Genomic DNA, 17801 nt, shown 5'->3' on the forward strand with positions numbered 1-17801 from the left:
CTTAGGTAGCTAATTCTTTGGTCAAATAAGCAGTATTTCCTGCCGTTATGATTGTATTTAGAAGTTTTGGTGATATTACTAGACCTACAGAAACAGCCCTAAGCTGATTCTCCATTTTTAAATGTCCATCTTTAAATTGTGCTCTCGCACTCCTTTCAAAGTCTAACTTGGCTCACTCTGTTCGCTTTCCCCTGAGGACTGTGTTACCCCGTCGATGCTGGGGCTGCAGGAAGCCCAGAGCCTGTTGCAGCCCAATCTTTCATCTGCTCACCTGCATCTAGCCCTTAATTTAGTGTTAATGCACTACTCTAGATTTTATTTTGAGTTACACGAGGTTTGCAAAGCAGGGTGTGTAGTATCTAGGCTGGGAAGTGCAGAGGGTCAACCCTGACTCAGAATCCTTTACAAAAAAGGGGCAACTGTCAGACTAAGAATGTGCTCACAGACACACACGTACACTTTTTGTCTCTAGTTAAATTAGCTGGTTGTAGAAAGAATGAATACTGGTATTTCAGCTGCCTGCACTTGTTCCTAACTTTTTCTGAAGGGGGATGCTTGCTTCCATGAGGCCTTCGTTTGGAATGCTTGGGCTTTTGTTTTGTTTGGTTGGTTGTTTTTTTTTTGTTTTTTTTTTTTTCCCAGGAAAAAGAAAGACCTGACCCATTTGGCATTTCTTTTTTTCTATGAGCTTTATACAATGATTTGCTTCTAGTACTGATTGTCATTAAATTTGCGAACATGAATTTGTACGTGTTTCAAATCCAAAGCTGCAACACCCGTTCAGATATTGCAAGAAATAAATGCACTGGATTCTACTGGATCATCTTCTCCACCTGTTGATTGCAAGGAAAATTAAAACTTGGGGGGGGTAGGTGCGAGGGCTGCGTCTGGCACCTGAAGGCCTCGACGCTTGCCTTGGGGGGTCGTTGTGCTTTACTGCTCTGAATTCAAACCCCCGTTAGCGGAGCAGCGCTAATGAGTACTGGGGGGTCCGGGCTCGCCGGGGGGGTGCGGCTGATGCCAGCCCCGAGCTTGGCGGCGTTTTCTGGGCGTTTTCCGAGCGGCTCCAGGGCTGAGGCCGCGCCCAGATAAACCCGCGCCTAGGCCCAGCTGGGCCGCGGCCTAGGCCCCCGGCCCGGCGCTGCCGCCCCTCCCGGCCGCCGGGGGCGCTGCGGCGGCGGGACCGGCGCGGCCTGTGGGGCCGGGGGCGGGCCGGGGCCTCCGCCCGGCGGCCCTTCCCCTGCCCTGCTCCGCTCCGCGGCCGCGGGCCCGCACGCGTGAGGCCGCGGTAACCGGTGAGGCGGGCCGGGCCGGGCGGGGGGCGGCAGCGCCGGGCCTGCGGGCTGGGGGGCGGCCGGCGCGGCCCGGGCCTCCCTCTGCCCCGGCGGGCCCGGGCGGGCGGGCTGTGGCGGTGCTGCCGCCGCCGCCTGCCCTGGAAGTGTTTTTGTTTGTTTTCCCTTTAATTCTCTCCGCTGCTCCCCGTACATTGCTTTGGGTTTGGATTTTATTTTCTCCTCCGTGCTGCTGAGGGGGGGGGGGGGGGGGGCTGCTTCTGCTCTTTAGCAGCGAAAAATGTCCCTGAATGGCGGGGGGGGAGCAGCAGGGTGGGATTTTCCTGGGTTCAGCGGGGCCCTGACCAGGCTCCCGAGTTAGTCCGGGTAACGACCGCAGCACGGAAAAGGCGTTACAGCTCTCGCAGCTTAAAAAAAAAAAAAAATAATTCTGAATTATTGAGTGTGCCTGCTCGATTGAAATGTTTGTTGTCGTTCATAATGACAATGTTGAGAGGACTTCAATCCCTCCGGGTGTTTGTTTTTGGGGCTGCAGGCAGCTCAGAAGTACCGGTCCATAACCGTATGCACTTTGATGATAAAAGTCGACATTTTTCATGAGAAAACGCCAGTGACCTCCGGTTCTGTGAGAGGAATGCTCAGGGGCTCTGCTCCGGCCCTGCTCCCGCGCCCGCCCTTGGTCAGTAACCCCTACCTACGACTTTGCCACTGCACAGTTGTGAATAAAAAGGTAATTCATGACATGTAGCTTTATTTCCCAAAAATCTAGAACTGAAATGGGCCGGGAGCGCACCTGCAAGGTGCCTGCGGAGGGTTTGAAGCCTCTTACAGGTACCTTCAATAACTTCAAACATAAATGGGGCTGTTTGCTTTGGTTTTGAACACTGGATGAGAGATACTGCTACTAATTCATCTTTCTTGGTTTTTTGGTCTGTTTTCCCTTTCAAACGTTCATGAAATGTCCCTGTGTCACTTTTGCCAATGGTGTATTTCACTATTTTTCCCCCTTACAGCCGTCTTGAGCTACTAACACTTACAGACAGTTTGCTTTTTAACTTTTCAATGTTCTGTTAAGGTGGGATTTTTTATTTTATAAAGCTATAAGTAGTTCTTTTAACCTGTAAAAAAGTTCAATTATGTTTTACTTTGGTTTATATCAGTTACTTGGGTTTCTGAATCCTATAGTAGTATAAAATAGATACCCCAAATTAATAATTTGAATAGGATGTGTTAACTCAGTTGATCTTGTAGAGTGGTGTTAATTTAACTCCACAGAAAATTTAAATGTCTTCAGAAGACAAAGAGGCTCAGGAGGATGAGCTGCTGGCCTTGGCTAGCATTTATGATGAAGATGAGTTTAAGAGAGCCGAGTCTGCCCAAGGAGGAGAAACAAGAATTTGTCTGGAGTTGCCCCAAAACTTCAAAATTTTTGTGAGTGGTGAGTTCAGATGTTTTGTGTTATCCTCGAATCAGGTTTTCCCCAGCTGATTTTCTGGTACACGCTCGCTGGTCGCTGCTCGAGCGACCTGCAGGAACATGGACCAGAGAAAGCCACGACTGACCCTGTGCTCGTGGTGTGGTCAGGGTTTTTTTATCTGAGTAGGTGATTTCATCCTCATCCATAGAATCTCTTTAGTGAACTGTAAAATTAGAGATGAGTAATAGTATTTCTTAGGATTTTTATTTTTTTTTCCCTTGAGGACATGGCTTTCCGGGCTCTTGCTTTGTGCAGGAGCTGCTGTTTCACAGTACTGGTATTTACTGATTTAACCCTATATATATATACACACAACCCCGTGAGATTTTAGTGCGCTGAGCAGCTTTGTTATCTAGGGTTGAAAAAATAATTTTAAACCCATAAATTAATCCAATGAAAAGAGATATGCTGGGTGCTATTGAAGTTCATTAGTTTTCATTTTCTTATTATTTTTCAAACTGCCTCAATTGTCTTTGGTTCAGGCAATTCCACGGAGAGCCTCCGGAACAACGGATTTGAATACACCGTTTGCTTTCTGCCTCCCCTCGTGCTGAATTTTGAACTCCCACCAGACTACCCCTCAACGTCCCCACCGGCGTTTACCCTCAGTGGGAAATGGCTCTCCCAAGCCCAGGTTTGCAAAATAGTTTTACCGTTGTAACAGAGCTTTTGTGATCACGAGTAAGTTGATAATGAGCAGTGCTCTGGGGGCTGTTAATGCAGGAGATGAAGGTAAAATTAAGACATAAATGTTTGGGTTGCTCTTTCAGTTGGCTCCTCTGTTTCCTACTTATTTGGTCACCGTTCTGAGGAATGAAAGCTTGCATCCATGTGCATTACTTTTATATGTATGTATATATAACAAATATAGAATGGTCAGTTATAGATTATATATTAAAAATATAGATTATATATTAAAAATAGAGAACGGTAGATGATTCTGTGAACTCCAGGATCTGAAGTCCAAGTATGCCCTAAGGAGGACTGTGGGAGAGGAAAACAGTAACGAGTTGTCAGAACTTACCGAAATCTGCACTTGTTTTTGTTTTTTTTTCCAGCTCAGTGCTCTTTGCAAACACTTGGACAACGTATGGGAAGAGAATCGAGGCTGTGTGGTCTTATTTGCCTGGATGCAGTTTCTGAAGGAAGAAACGCTGAGTTACCTGAATATTTCCTCCCCATATGAGCTGAAAATGTGCCACCAAGGGAGCAGGCAGAGTAGAACACCTTTGGTCCCTCTCGATGCTGAGAAGGATTGTGGGGGTGCAGCGGGCTCTGCCGCAGCCGAAGAGGAAACGATCGATGCAAGAGCTGTGCAGGATGTGGAATCGCTGTCGAGTCTGATTAGGGAAATCTTGGACTTTGATCAGGCTCAGAGGAGGAAGTGCTTCAACAGTAAGATGTACTTGTGCAATATCTGCTTCTGTGAGAAGCTGGGCAGTGACTGTATGCACTTCATGGACTGCAGCCACGTGTACTGCAAGGCCTGCCTGAAGGACTACTTCGAGATACAGATCAGGGATGGGCAGGTCCACTGCCTCAACTGCCCCGAGCCCAAGTGTTCTTCTGTCGCTACTCCTGGCCAGGTAAGAGAAGCCTGCGGGCAGTGCTGGTAGAGTTCTGCCGACTTACAATCCTCACAGAGCTGGGCTGTGGCTTTTCCTGGTGAATATACCCGGGGAAATGTTCTCTCTTAAAACTGGATCACTCGGCCTGTGGTTCGCCCGCTGCGTTAGGACTGGCATTGCTCAGAGGCCTGAATTAACATCCCATTGCATTTGACCCTGCGTGCTTTTCATCTGATTGTTATTAAAATAGCATTGGGAGTGTTCAGTGTGAGGAGGAGGAGGCTGAGGGGAGCCCTCATCCCTCTCTGCAGCTCCTGCCAGGACATTGCAGAGAGGCTGGGGCTGGGCTCTGCTCCCAGGGGATCAGGGACAGGACAAGAGGGAACGGCTGGAAACTGCCCCAGGGGAGGGTCAGGCTGGGCAGGAGGAGAAAATGTTTCCCAGCAAGAGTGGTCCGAGAGTGGAACAGGCTGCCCAGGGAGGGGGGAGTCCCCATCCCTGGGGGGGTTTCAGGGCCGTTGGGATGAGCTGTGGGGGATGTGGGGTAGGGGAGAACTTTGCAGAGTCGGGCTGAGGGTTGGACTCGATCCCGAGGGGCTTTTCCAGCCTGAGTGATTCTGGGAGAATTTCCATAACCTCTTACCAAACATAAAGCGGATGCATCCCATCTATAGGTCCTTTTTCACTGACTTACAGTTCTTTTGCTGAAGCCAGCAGGCTCGGAGCGTGTAATCTTTCTTTGATCTTTGTTTAGGTTAAAGAGTTGGTTGGAGAGCAACTGTTTGCACGTTACGACCGCCTGCTGCTGCAGTCCACCCTGGACCTGATGGCAGATGTGGTGTATTGCCCTCGCCCGGGCTGTCAGACGCCGGTCATGCAAGAACCAGGTTGCACCATGGGCATATGTTCCTGCTGCAACTACGCTTTTTGTACTCTCTGTAAAATGACTTACCACGGGGTGTCTCCGTGTAAAGTCACCGCGGGTGAGTCACCGTCTTGTGGAAGTGGATCAAGGAGCAATTAAGTCTTGTGTGAAAAAGACTGCAGGTCAGAAATTAAGTGAGGAAACTCAGCGCTCTGTGACTTTTCTAAAAGATCAGACAGATTAATTTGGAGTAGGTCTGGTGCTGGCAATTAAAAAGTATTCCTTTGATGACACTCCACAGCTCAGGATGTCCCTAAACTGCTGACTGCCAAATTCTGAGAGGCCATTGCAGGGGACAAATAATTTTACGTGTGCCTTTTTTTACCCTTTCCTGTGAATCCACTCCTTTCTGTTGTCAGAGTTGATAGTGGAATCAGGTGGATGCTTCTCCATCTGTTTGGCCTCAAAAGCATGTGCCCAAGTTTCGTTAAATGTATGTTCAGAAAAAATATTTCAATTTTTCAGTTTATTTTACATTATAGATTTGATCTAATTCCATTGACTGATCTCTTTTATAACGAAACAGTGTAAAAATGTTGAATTTTGAGGTAGAGGGGTTTTAATATTCTCATGTTTTTCTTGTGTTTTCTAATGTTTCACTTTTTAATTAATGATATTAATTGCCTTTGAGAATATGCTGTTATTAGCTGAACTTCTTTATGTACTGTATTACAAAAGCTGTTTTGTTTGGGGGGTTTTTTTGTTCCCCAGAGAAATTAACGGATTTGCGAAGTGAATATTTAGAAGCAGATGAGGCAACTAAAAGATTTTTGGAACAACGCTATGGCAAACGAGTGATTGAGAAAGCCCTGGAGGAGATGGAGAGTAAAGAATGGCTAGAAAAGAACTCCAAGTCCTGTCCTCGCTGTGGTACTCACATAGAGGTAAGCACGGAGGGGAAAGGCTGGAGAATCGTAGTAACTCTTAACAAAAACTAATCTAAATTGAGTCAGTTCTGTATTTAGGCTGGAGCAGAGGTGTATTTGTAGCCTCCAAGTTCACCAGGGAAGGTGAATTTCTAGGAAATGGTAAGAGAACTTTGCATTTCTGGCTGCGGTCTGTAGGAAAGGAGGTGATGTTTCTGGAGCTCAGGGACTTGAGTAAACACAGCAACTGGTATTGTTCAGGCTCCAGCACTGAAAAGATGGAGGTTGACTATGGATCTGTATAAATCCCTTTGTTTTCCAGGTGTTTCAGGCTACTGCTCTTTCTGACTACAGCCAAGAAATAAAACTAGCTTCAGAAAAATATTAATTTTCAGTATTATTAGTATTACAGCCAATTTCCAGTTATGCAATTCTATCTCCTAGTTGTTTTGAAGAGTGAAAAAGTATGAGTGCTAAGACAGAATCAAGGTAAAATGTATTTCTCAGTGGACATGGTTTTGAGGACTGTTACATAGAGACAGGCCCGAAGACTGACATGGTCAGATTTTTTGTCACTGCTATTTTGGTTTTTTTTCCCCTCAGAAACTAGATGGTTGTAACAAAATGACGTGTTCGGGCTGCATGCGGTATTTCTGCTGGCTCTGCATGGGTCTGCTCTCAAGGGTGAACCCCTACCAGCACTTCAATGACCCGTCGTCCCCGTGCTTCAACAGGTTGGTGTTGACTGCGCTTCTTCTAGTGCTGTAGCTCTTTGTTTACTTTTTCTGGCAGTCTCTCCCAGATTATTCTTACCTTGAAATTTGTAGCTACACAGTTTAAGGCAGAGTTGTTTCTCTCAAAGATTTATGCTTACAAGGGCCCGACACTAACAATAAAAAAAAAAATCAGGAGTGATTCAGGATACGATTTTGGTTTTTAAGAGCTTTTGTTTTAAAATCCTGGAGAAACCTTCTGGGCCTATTCGTGACCCTTTCCTTGCTGCCTCTGACTGAGAGACAGCCTGTAACGAAATGTTTCCTTGCAGATGCTCAGGTACGTGGGAGCGCAACACAAGGTTTTGGGTAAAAAAAGCTGCTTCTAGAAAGCTGCAGACTTGCCTTACATCACCACTCTTAGGGACGTATCGGGAGACAAAGGGTGCTGCTGCTGCTTGGACAAACGAAAGGGCAGGTGGCTCAGGGAGGGGGCTAACAGCAGCCCCTGAGCTCCGGGTACCCCACTGGGTCATGAGCCCATCGAGCCCATCGCCGTGACAGACGCTGCCTGGATACAAAAGTCAAAACACCAGCAGTTCTCTCACCCCCCACCGTCTGTAATAGATGCAGCTGACAGGATTTAGTTTTTCCTTGTTCTTGGCCCTTCTTTTTCAGCATTCCCTCTTCTCCCAACAGTAATTTTTTCACTTCCTACCCTGTTTTCCTTTCTGTTTTTCTTCTGGTGTTCTTTTTTCTTTTAGTTTAGTTTAACTTCTACCTATCTTGACTAAGCTCACCTGTTATATAAAGAACCATTTTCTTCCCCCCCCCCCCCCCTTGATGTTTATGTTCTAGTTGTTTGCTCAGCTCTGTATTGCCTGATTAGATTATAAACTAATGGAGCAGGCAGGCTTGGCGGGTGATTATACACTGCTTAAGGACCAGCTAGGAGCAGCAGCATGCTAGGTAACGTTTGGTATGGTTTGGATTATTAATATTTTCAGGGATTTCTTGAGGTGTCGTGTTTGTAAGGCACTGCAAAGTTTCCTGGTGTCACGTGCTTTAGAAGTGCAGAGTGGCTTATTTTAATCGACTTTGAGGACTGCAGCATGAGTGGTTTATGATACCAAAAAAATAGTGCAATTTGCTGCTCTTGTGGTTTTTGTCACATTTAGATTGATTTTTTTTTTGGGGGGGGGGGGGGGGGGTAAATATCTTACTTTTTTTTGCATCCTGATGGTAAATTATTTGCTGTCCTGCAGATTGTTCCAAGCCGTGCATATTGATGGTGAGTTCCTGGAGGATGAAGATGAAGACTAGTAGCTTTCTCTAGCAACAAAAGCTGAACAAACCAGAGACAGATGCTTTCCATTTCTGTGTCGTTTGCTTTTCACTTCCATTATGTGATAGACAGATGATAACTACCTTGCACTGCAGGATACTCACGCTTCAGAGGCTGTTGCCAAAACCAAAGGAGACTGTTTTACCCATCCCGTGACCAGGATCACCACGGAAGGCCCTCACAGTCACAGCGACTGCTAAAGGCAGATACAACCACTCAGAAGTTGGAAGACTGCTGGGAAAATACATACTAAGAGGTGCCCTTTTTGAAAAAGCAAACAAAACTGAAGCTCCAAATCTCAGAAATATTTGGGGGTTTTCTTTAGGGGGACTGACTTTTCGAGGATCTCGGCTCATGTCCGTTGTGGGTTTTCAGGCAGTTTTACGGTAGCTGTAGTGCTCTTTCTGAAGCTGTTCAGGGGTGCTGCTTGGACAGGGAAAGGTTTCTGATACAATGCAGAAAATTTCTTCGGTATTCAGCACCTGAGCTTATTGCTTCTTTAGCATTTCCTGACCCGTTTCTCTGGAAAGCCACTGATCGCTCTGTCACTGATACTTTCTAATGATGGTAATGCTAATTATCCCTACCCCCCATACTGGCTGTGCTGCCCGGGTCTTGGCATTACTGAGTGCTTTGGCAGAAAACGACCAGCGGCCATTTCCAGAAATTTGAATCTGCTTGATGACTCATCTCGGTGTTGCTGTTGTATTCACTCACGTTGCTGCTCCTTATTTTGACAGTGGTGAGCGCTAAGGCAGTGACCCCGGTATGTGGCCAGTGAGAGGATGAAAAGTATCAGTCAGCTGGTGAAACAAATTGTTGTGGATACAATAGTGGAGATTAACTTGAATTCTTCAAGATAACTGAAAAGTAACTTGTTTTCTCAGATGATGAAGTAATTTATTTTTTACTAACTCTTCATATAAGACATTTGATTAGTTGATAGTTTTGCTTCTGGACTAGATACCTTGTTTCTACTGTCCCTGCACTTCAAATTATTTCAAAACCAAATTGTTTCCCCTAAAAGCTCAGTAAGTAGTTTTGCGAGCATGAAAGTTAGTACTGGAGGGAACCATTAATTTTTGAGAAGTTTTTCCACTTGCAGAATGGTCTAAAAATTTATTTTGAAATTAAAACTGCATGTGCTGTGTTCAAAACAATTAGCAGGGACCGGATGGATAGCTCAGGAGCTGGAAGACACTTCAGAAACTCAAGGTGAACACCTCTCAGTTTCAGCTGTTAGTAAATAAATTTATACTTGGGTATCTGGCCAGAATGAGTGCTGATTTAGTTCCTTTCCCAGGGGATGGAAGTCTGTATTATTAGAGTTGGCAGCGATTAAACAGATAAGAGAGGGTAGGGGTGGGTCTCGTGTCTTGGTTTAGGGTATAGGGTAGCGTGTAGGGAAAGTTTACATTGTTTATGGTTTAAATTGTATTTCCTGCACCTTTCACATGCACTAAATTCACTTTAAGACAGTAAACAGAGTTGTCTCCCTGCTTGTGTTCATTCTGGTGTGTACGTGGCAGCACAGGTCAGCGTGTGGGACCGAGCTCTGTTCTGAGTGGTGACGGGCTCTGGCACCACGGGGCCAAGGCGCTCGCTTGCGGGGTCGTCTGTAGAGCGGCACAGAGCAGAGCCGGGCTGGCACCAGGCTCCCAGGTGAAGGTGGCACAGGATCTGTTCAGCTGATAAAAGGTTGGATGGTTCCGTACGCGGCGTGTCCTCGCACCCGGAGAGCCCTGGCTTTCCCGCGGAGATACAAGCCCCTGGTACGTGGTGGGGTGGCGCCACTGCTCGGGGATCGCTGCGTTGGACGGAGCCGGCGCCGAGCTGCATTTCCCCCCCGCAGGAGTTTCCAGAAAGGGTGTGTTGGGATGAGAAGGGCTGTCTGCCAGAGCTACCCGAGCAGAGCGCTGTGTGCAGCAGCTGAAGTGTCGCAGTGAACCACCTCCGCTCCCAAGGACTTTGTGCGGAGGGAGGAGGAACGAGGACGTCGTCACCGCTGTGTCCATGAATTTGGGGCTCCCGTAGACCCCTGGGCTGGAGCTCCCACACTCTGCAGCACGGTGCGGGAGGACAGACCCTCTGAGGAGAGGACAAACAGGTGACTGCACTCGTGGGACAATTGGCTGGTGGGACAGAGAACACCAGGACCTGCCTCCACGCAGAGAGAGCAAGGCAGCGACTCTGGTAACGCGGCGCAGTTTCATCCTCAGTGTCTACGTTTTCCTCTTATAGCCCCTTCTCCACTTCTGTGCGTGCACAGAATGAGCAATGGATTATTTGCAGACATTTTATGGTAAGAGGTGGAGAACTGTGACCTCTTCTCTCCTTGAAAGATCCCCCCTTTTGCTGCTGCCTGGCAGGACAGAACTGTAGCAGGTGTTCGGTGGAAACCTGCCAGCAAACACTGGGCAAGGGGGGAGCTCCTGCAGTAGGGAGCAGCAGTGGCTATTTCTACCAAACTGCTTTCACTAGAGCACTGGTTCTAGGTTGATAGAGAAATCTTGTGCAAAATAACAAGTCTTTCTCATGCTTCAAAAGTTTTGTTCTGTTCAAACCTGTTCAGTCACATAAACTGTCCCACGTTTCACTGGCACAGCGAGACTGAGCACCAGATACAGTCACTGTGACCACTTAGAAAAAATCAAGACATTTACCTGAGAAAGTTACATTACAGATCAACAGCATCCAAAATTTCTGCATAAGGAATGCTCCCCAGTTTGCCTTGCCCTCATGTGACAGCATTTGATGGGAAACCCAGGAATCAAGTTTCAGAATGGGTGGGGTCTTGCCAGTACAGGCAGCTGTTCAAAACCAAACAAAACCCCTCAGTCCCAGACCAACACAAAACCCAGGAAAGAAACCTCCCCCCCTGCCCCAAGTGCTAATTTGAGCCCAGAACTCTCTTGCCATTATTTCTACTTCACTTTGCAGTAACATTTGCCTGGGAATTTGCTTCTGTCTTTGTTAGCAAAGCGGTTTCAGGACCAGCTAGAACCCGGCTGTAACTCTCCTGCTGATCCTGGTGCGAGTTTTACTTACGGGGTGTCTGTGCAGGAAGGGCCTCGCTGTTCTCCACATCTAGTTGACTGTTCTCGGTCTCTAAATCTGATCTTTGAAAAACAGTTTTTGGCAGATTTGGACAGACGGGGCCTTGCGCTTGGTGTGGCAGCCATGGAATAAGCCACAGCAGTTTTTTAGAACAGGCCTTTAGTTTAGGCTGTCGGGTGGAACGTGGCTTTATGGGAACGGTTCTTGGTGTCTCCCTTCTGCCGCCACAGGGGGTTTGCTCAGAGGCTCCTTTCGCAGTGGTGTCCCTTTGTTGCTGGAGTTACTTGGGACTGGTGAGACCAGGAATGAACTGACTGCTGAGCGCTGTAGCTCAGACCTCTTTCTGCCTCAGCTTTCTCAGATGCTGCAGTCCTGGCATAAGGATTCCCAGAGTATTTGAGCTCTAAGCCAAGGCAAAAATGAAAAGAGCAAAAGGATTTAAGGGAGAGGGGGTGGTTTGGTCACTTTTCCTTAGAATTTTAAAATTCTTCAAGGTTTGAATTGTTACCCTGTTTTTATGCAAGCACTGAAACCATCCATATAAATTCCTTTCCGCATCATTTGCTGCTCTGTAATTAAACATAGGCTGAGGCCAGAGGGACTGGAGTGTCTCCTCTGGGGCTTATGTGGCGTCTCCTTGTAGCAAGGGAAAGGACAGGAAGGAGGGAGAGAGAACTTACTGCTGCAGGCTGACACAAGTAACAGAGGGCCGAGCAGTGCAGAGGAGTCATTTATGCTTAATCCCATCAAATCTGCGCTCTTGACGTACATCGTAAAGCACCAGGGCATATAAAATTATACAATGAAAATGAACATGTCAGGCTTCTTGTGTGACAACAAATAAAATCCTACAGATGCATAAACCTCGTTATTAACACAGCGCTGGCGAGTGGTGCTGGCGGCCTCTCTTTTGCTGAGCTGGGCTCAAGTCCAATGTCCAGCTCAAAGGCGGGTTCAGCCAGGGCTTTATCCAGTCAGGCCTTGAAAAACTCTGAAGGATGGAGTCTGCACCTCTCTGGGGAACCTGCCCCACAGGTTGACTGTCCTCGGGGGTAGTTTTTTTTCCTTATATCCAGTCTAAGTACCTGGTCCCAGCTCGAGCTCTGTGGTCTCTTCTCTGCCCGGTTGAGCCTGGCTTAATCTTCTCGCTGACTGCCTTGCAGCTGCACAGCGCCTTACTACTGGCTCACGCTGAAGCTTTCCCTGCCCCAGGCTGAACAAGCCCCATTCCCATTTTAAATGACTCTAATGTAAGAGTGTATGGTGGAGAGGGAGCAACACAAGAGATACTTGTCCTAACTGCAGGGAATACACCCCAAAGGGTTTACCCGCTTGGTTTCTACAACATTGTACTTTCATGTAGCTTCCCATTTCAGCTTTGGGGCCTTTAGTCCATGTGATTACAGCTGTTTCATAGATTAAACAACTCATTCTCCATTGACTTTACCTTCAGAGAACAAGTTAGTGGCAGAATTTTGTGGAACACAGTACACTGGATCCCATCCTCATTTGGTTAATTAAGGCAGGTGTTTGGCATCTGTCTTTTTAATGGAAAGAAGCAAGCACATAATCATTTTGCTAATTTAAGAACAAATCTGAGTTTCTGCAGCAATTCCCTTTCTTCACAGCTGGTTTTCAACAGAAAGGCTGGTTCAGCACTACGAGCAGCGAGATTAATCGCTGTATGGCTTCTCAGACTGGCTTCTGTCTGCTCCCGTCTCCTTCATGCTGTATAAGGGTTCCACAAGCTTGTTGTGAACCAGCATTAAACCTAATGTAGCAAGTAAAAACAGGACTTAAGTAGACATATAAAGCAAAATTCTCATTTACTGGATGATACTGGAATTAGCTATTACTAGAGTCCTTGTTCCTTCACTCCCACACCCACGCAGTTAAGCATTACTTTTGCTCTTTTATTACTGCTGTACACCTCAGCTGTTGTATTTAAGGAACATACTCCTTTGGGAGTTAAACACAAACAGGCCATGCAAAGCATGGCTTGTGTCACTTAAAAATGAAGTACAACAGCTGCCTGACCTGGTCAAACACTCACCTTTAAAGTATTTCACCGTCTTAACCCTGAGTTCCAGCGTGGCATCCTCATCGCACACAAACACAGTGTTGGGGTGTTGCTGGAAAGCGGATATTGTCCACATGTGGTTGACACCCTCCTCGATAGCTTTGTACAAAGCAAAGGCTTTGTGGGCTCCTGTGATAAGAATCATCACCTGGACTCCGAGACACAGAGGAGGGCAGTTAGGGACCGGAAGAGAGCACACCTACCCCCTGCTGAACTGAGAGGTGCCCGAGAGGGGACAACATCCATCATCCTCCCCAGAGGCACTTCACTATCACAAATCTGTTCGCTCTGGCTGCATTTTCTTCATCAATTAAATCCTAGCCTGGTGGGTCATTGTAATGATTCAGATCCTCTGAGGTCCCCTGTTAAGCACCTATATGCCGAGGCTTAACAAGTATAAATCAAGGTACAGACTTAATTAAAAGCTATCTCACAGAGTTTTCATGAGCTGCTGATGTAACATCAAGTCCACCAGTGCTTCTTGCAGTTACTTCCCTTGATGAGATTCTTAATCAAAGACATCCTCCCAAACCTTTCTAGCTCCCTGGGAATCACAACTGTTCCACAGGGTTACACAAAGCCAAGTGTCAGCAAAGCGAAAATGGAGGCCAGAGCAAGAACGAGCCTTTTCCCAGTGCTGCAGAAGGGGAGGATCAGGCACTGAGCTGCTCGTGGCAGGGGAAGCGTAGGCTGGCCCAGGCCAGCAGGGTGCAATGCTGCTCCAGGGCTGGATGAGCTTTAGCTGCTCCAGGAAGCCCTGCTCAAGAGCTACTGGATAAAGTCCTGCTTTTCTCCTAACCTCTCTGGCATCCATGACAGTGCCTACTCCGACCGTCAATGCCATTGTGGGGACTCTGGAAAGGTCACCGTCAAAGAACCTGGCATTAGCCAGTATAGTGTCCGTAGCCAAGGTCTTCACGCGCGTCCTGGATACCAAACTCGACCCGGGCTCGTTGAAGGCAATGTGACCGTCTGGGCCGATACCTGGGACACAGACAGTTGGAGAGGAAGGTCAGTGGCTGCAGTGCTCGTGGCAGGAAGCGGAGCCAACAGCACTGCTGTTAGAAAGACATTCAGTGCTTCAGGAATAGACACAGAGCTGAGGAAAATACTTGCAATATTTCTGCTCAAGCTTAGATTTGCTTCTGGTAGGAATGCTAGCCAAAACCCCCTCTGCAGTCAGCAGAGACTCTTCCCTAACTGCAGGGACAACAATAAAACGAAGTAGATGGCAGAATCTTAAGGCAAACTGATGGGAAAAGCTTGTGTTGGGCTCCTGTTGGCTCAGAGGGCTCTGACTACTCCTAGCAGTTTCCTGTTTGCCCTGGCAACTGTAATACATTTTCTGTTCGGTACCATTCTAGCCCTGCCTGTTCCTCCTGCTGATCATTTCCTGAACAATTCACTTACTGGATTGAAATATTTGAAACTGAGGAAGCGGTACCCTGGGAAACAGGGCTGCCAGCACCCAGGAGCACCCAGGGCAGTGGTATGTGCGGTGCCTTTCCCTGCAAACCCACCAAACTGTGCTGAAAATGAACTTTCCTGACAATGATTGAGACAGCTGGTGGAGGAAAGGCAGCACTTCCTGCCAGTGTTTAGAGACCACTAGTCCTTTGGGTTTTCACCTCCAACAAAGAGTTCAATTCCTCCAGCTGCTTTGATTTTATCCTCAAACGCGTCACACTCTGCCTGTAGATCAGGTGCGTTTCCATCCAAAATGTGAACGTTTTCTGCCGAGATGTCGATATGCTTAAAGAAGTTATTCCACATGAAGGAATGGTAACTTTCCGGGTGATCTCTCGGGAGACCTGGTAACAGAGCATGCACGGGACTAAGACCAACTGAAACATCACCCATAACACAAACCGTCTACACGTCCTGGCAGTGCCTTTGGTAACAGAGCACTGCTTTCTCTGTCTGTCACTGGTGACTCCCTCAACTTTCATGAGTTGTTTTTATTTCCCTAAATGGCAAAATTAAAATCAATCACAATAGCTCCTGTAAAACGTGCTCATATTAAGATGCAACAGTGTTCCAGAAAAGCAGGCATGCGTCATACCTCATCTGTTGCTACCTTTTCAGCCTTCCTCCCAGTTCATATTAGCAAGAATGATTAAAAAGCTGTGCAGTAGCCTGGGAAATAACTTACTGCATTTTTTTTTTCCCACTTGAATGCTATAAACCCACGCTGGACTGCATATTCCCTAATGCTCCCTGATTAGGGTTGTTCGCAGAAAAAATTCTTGACTGGAGTAAAATCTGCATCAGCAAATATTTAGCCTGTATGTTTTTCACCTTTGGAGCTTTAGGCTTGCCCGCTAATCTCTCTGTACTCTTTCTTCTGAAGAGGCTATTTCTTCACAGCTCCATAAGCAGATCAGTGCTCTGCTATCTTAACAGGAGCGCGCTTGTAAGAGACCTGCAGCTGAAGTGACCTTTATAATCCTAGAGCAAAGGTGGTAGTTTATCCTGCACACTATCTCGGCTTGCAAAGATAGATCAGAGAATACCAGGTTGGAAGGGACCTCAAGGATCATCTGGTCCAACCTTTCTTGGCAAAAAGCACAGTCTAGGCAGGGTGGCCCAGCACCCTGTCCAGCTGAATCCACCACCTCCCTGGGGAGATTATTCCTGCAGCTGGTTGTTGCCAATGTGAAAAACGGATGCTTAGCTAGTCAATACCTAAGTTCAGGTACTCAATACCTAAATTCTGGTATACAGCAGTGCCCAGTGTGTATAATACCAGGCAACACCTGATAACCTTTAATATTTCTTACGCAGGTTTTCAAACTGTGCCTGTTGGCTCCCCTGGCTAACGCAAATTTTATCCTTCCCACCCCGAAGCTCTGGCAGGCGGGATTTTCTGTGCCCACCACGCACTAACAGGACCGTCCCGGGCACCCGACACCCAGGCTGGGCAGAGAGAGAGAGAAGTAACAGAGAGCAGAACCGCTAAGGGAAGCCAACTACTTCTGGTGTGCGGGCACTCACCCACGTACTCGTCCATGTTGAAGGTTTTCACGTACTTGAAGGAGAGGTCCCCGTTCCGGCAGTACTCCACCAGCTTCCTGTAGCAGCCCAGCGGCGTGCTGCCTGCGGGGGAGCCGCCGCCTCAGCCCCGGGGCCCGGCCCCGGGGCCGCCGTCCCGCTCCCGGCACCCACCTGTGGGCAGCCCCAGCGTGAAGAAGCGCCCGGGGCCGGGTCCGAAGTGAACGATTCGGTTGCGAATGTACTTGGCCGCCCACTCGCTGGCCTGCGCGTACGTCTCCAGGATGATGAGCTTCATGGCTGGGCAGGGCGGGAGCCGAGCTGAGGAGCGCCGCCATTTTACCGCCGCCCCGCTCTCCTTCCTTCCTCCCTCCTCCCTCCCTACCTACCTGCCTGCCTGCCTGCCTGCCCGCCGCCGTCCCGCTGCCGCCGCCCGGGGATCCCCTCGGCGGGCGGGACCGAGGCAGCGGAACCGCCCGGGCCGCCCTCCCGCCCGCCCCGCCGGTGGGCGGTGAGCGCCCGGGCCGGCCCCTCATGGCGGCCGCTCCCCTCAGAGGAGCCGCGCCAGGCGGGAGCAGCGGGCCTGGCCGAGCGCCGGCACTTTCCTGCAGTCGGGATTCGGGGGGAGAGTTCGGAGGAGCGGTTAAATACACCCAGTAATGGGGCGCTTGGGCTGCTAGCGGGCTGCTCACGCGTTAGGAACCCGGGAAATGCGCTTGATGCCTGGGCAGAGCTTTCGGGAACCAACCGAGGACAAAATTCTCCCCCGTGAGGGGGGTGAGGCCCTGGCACAGGCTGCCCAGAGCAGCTGTGGCTGTCCCCCCCTGGAAGGGTTCAAGGCCGGGTTGGACGGGGCTTTGGGCAACCTGGGCTGGTGGAAGGTGGCCCTGCCCGGGGCAGGGAGTGGGACTGGGTGATCTTTAAGGTCCTTTCCGACCCAAACCAGTCTGTGATTCAATGGTTTTCCCCAAATGCTCTAAAAAGGCAATTAGATCTTTAGATGTCCTTATTCCCTCAGGCTTCTGGGGTGTCCCCACCGCTGCTGGGATCCGCTGGCTCGGCCCTTCAGCTGCTCTGGGTGACCCACAGTCCATAGAGCCAGGCCACGAGCCGTGTCCCGGGCAGGAACGAGCAGCTCTCGCACTTGAAGCGTTTCACAGGGACTCGCTTCAGGGCACGTCGGGGTCATTCGGGGCTTTGGCTGCAGGGACAGTGAACAGATCATGACCTGCCAGTGTTTGTGCTGCTCCCGACAGCAGAGGTATCCCCAAAAAAGATCTTTCTGCTCTTGTTCAGCTGCCTTCAAGCTGTAGTGGAAACGTGCCCGACCTCTCCTTGCAAAGTCTTGGTTCTTTGTTGAGATGCAAAGGTCTTACTTCAAAGTTAGCTTTTTGCTTTCATTAGAAGAAAGAATAACATACAAATTGCTGTGCAAGGATCCAGCCTGTGCAGTTCCTTCTTAGTTTAATAATTTAAACAACCTGTCT

At 48.5% G+C, this 17801-nt stretch overlaps 2 protein-coding genes across 10 annotated transcripts; one reads left to right on the forward strand and one right to left on the reverse strand.

Annotated features, from left to right (window-relative positions):
- The first annotated feature begins 1179 nt into the window (after positions 1-1179).
- On the forward strand, positions 1180-9683 carry RNF14 (ring finger protein 14). Of its 4 annotated transcripts, XM_074916580.1 has the most exons (9): positions 1180-1295; positions 1828-2022; positions 2568-2730; positions 3252-3403; positions 3828-4355; positions 5092-5320; positions 5974-6146; positions 6732-6862; positions 8107-9683. In XM_074916580.1, the coding sequence occupies exons 3-9, from the start codon at positions 2577-2579 to the stop codon at positions 8162-8164; spliced, it is 1425 nt and encodes a 474-aa protein (XP_074772681.1). In that variant the 5' UTR covers positions 1180-1295; positions 1828-2022; positions 2568-2576; the 3' UTR covers positions 8165-9683. The 4 variants fall into 4 exon arrangements, with proteins under 4 accessions (XP_074772681.1, XP_074772682.1, XP_074772683.1 ...); XM_074916581.1 differs by lacking the exon at positions 1828-2022 and having other exon boundaries at positions 1203-1295; XM_074916582.1 differs by lacking the exons at positions 1180-1295; positions 1828-2022 and adding an exon at positions 2102-2123.
- A 131-nt stretch (positions 9684-9814) lies between these two features.
- GNPDA1 (glucosamine-6-phosphate deaminase 1) lies at positions 9815-16842 on the reverse strand. Of its 6 annotated transcripts, XR_012634442.1 has the most exons (7): positions 16489-16678; positions 16318-16419; positions 14952-15134; positions 14123-14307; positions 13297-13471; positions 11235-13014; positions 9815-10274 (listed from the first exon to the last, which is right to left on the reverse strand). XR_012634442.1 is itself a non-coding variant. In XM_074916587.1 (6 exons), the coding sequence occupies exons 1-6, from the start codon at positions 16610-16612 to the stop codon at positions 12917-12919; spliced, it is 867 nt and encodes a 288-aa protein (XP_074772688.1). In that variant the 5' UTR covers positions 16613-16678; the 3' UTR covers positions 9815-12916. The 6 variants fall into 6 exon arrangements, 5 of the variants coding, with proteins under 5 accessions (XP_074772688.1, XP_074772689.1, XP_074772686.1 ...); XM_074916587.1 differs by having other exon boundaries at positions 9815-13014; XM_074916588.1 differs by lacking the exon at positions 16318-16419 and having other exon boundaries at positions 9815-13014.
- Between the last annotated feature and the right edge of the window lie 959 nt (positions 16843-17801).

This window comes from Athene noctua, chromosome 12 (genome assembly GCF_965140245.1).
Source record: "Athene noctua chromosome 12, bAthNoc1.hap1.1, whole genome shotgun sequence".
Taxonomy (NCBI): domain Eukaryota; kingdom Metazoa; phylum Chordata; class Aves; order Strigiformes; family Strigidae; genus Athene; species Athene noctua.

Bases quoted from the DNA above. Each gene is read 5' to 3' on its own strand.
- RNF14 (XM_074916580.1), top strand. From the start codon at position 2,577: ATGTCTTCAGAAGACAAAGAGGCTCAGGAGGATGAGCTGCTGGCCTTG. The intron at 3,404-3,827 runs GTTTGCAAAATA...TTTTTTTTCCAG, and splicing joins AATGGCTCTCCCAAGCCCAG to CTCAGTGCTCTTTGCAAACA. The intron at 6,147-6,731 runs GTAAGCACGGAG...TTTTCCCCTCAG, and splicing joins GCTGTGGTACTCACATAGAG to AAACTAGATGGTTGTAACAA.
- GNPDA1 (XM_074916585.1), bottom strand. From the start codon at position 16,612: ATGAAGCTCATCATCCTGGAGACGTACGCGCAGGCCAGCGAGTGGGCG. The intron at 16,420-16,488 runs GTGGGTGCCGGG...GCTCCCCCGCAG, and splicing joins CACGCTGGGGCTGCCCACAG to GCAGCACGCCGCTGGGCTGC. The intron at 15,135-16,317 runs GTGAGTGCCCGC...CTCTGTTACCAG, and splicing joins CAACATGGACGAGTACGTGG to GTCTCCCGAGAGATCACCCG.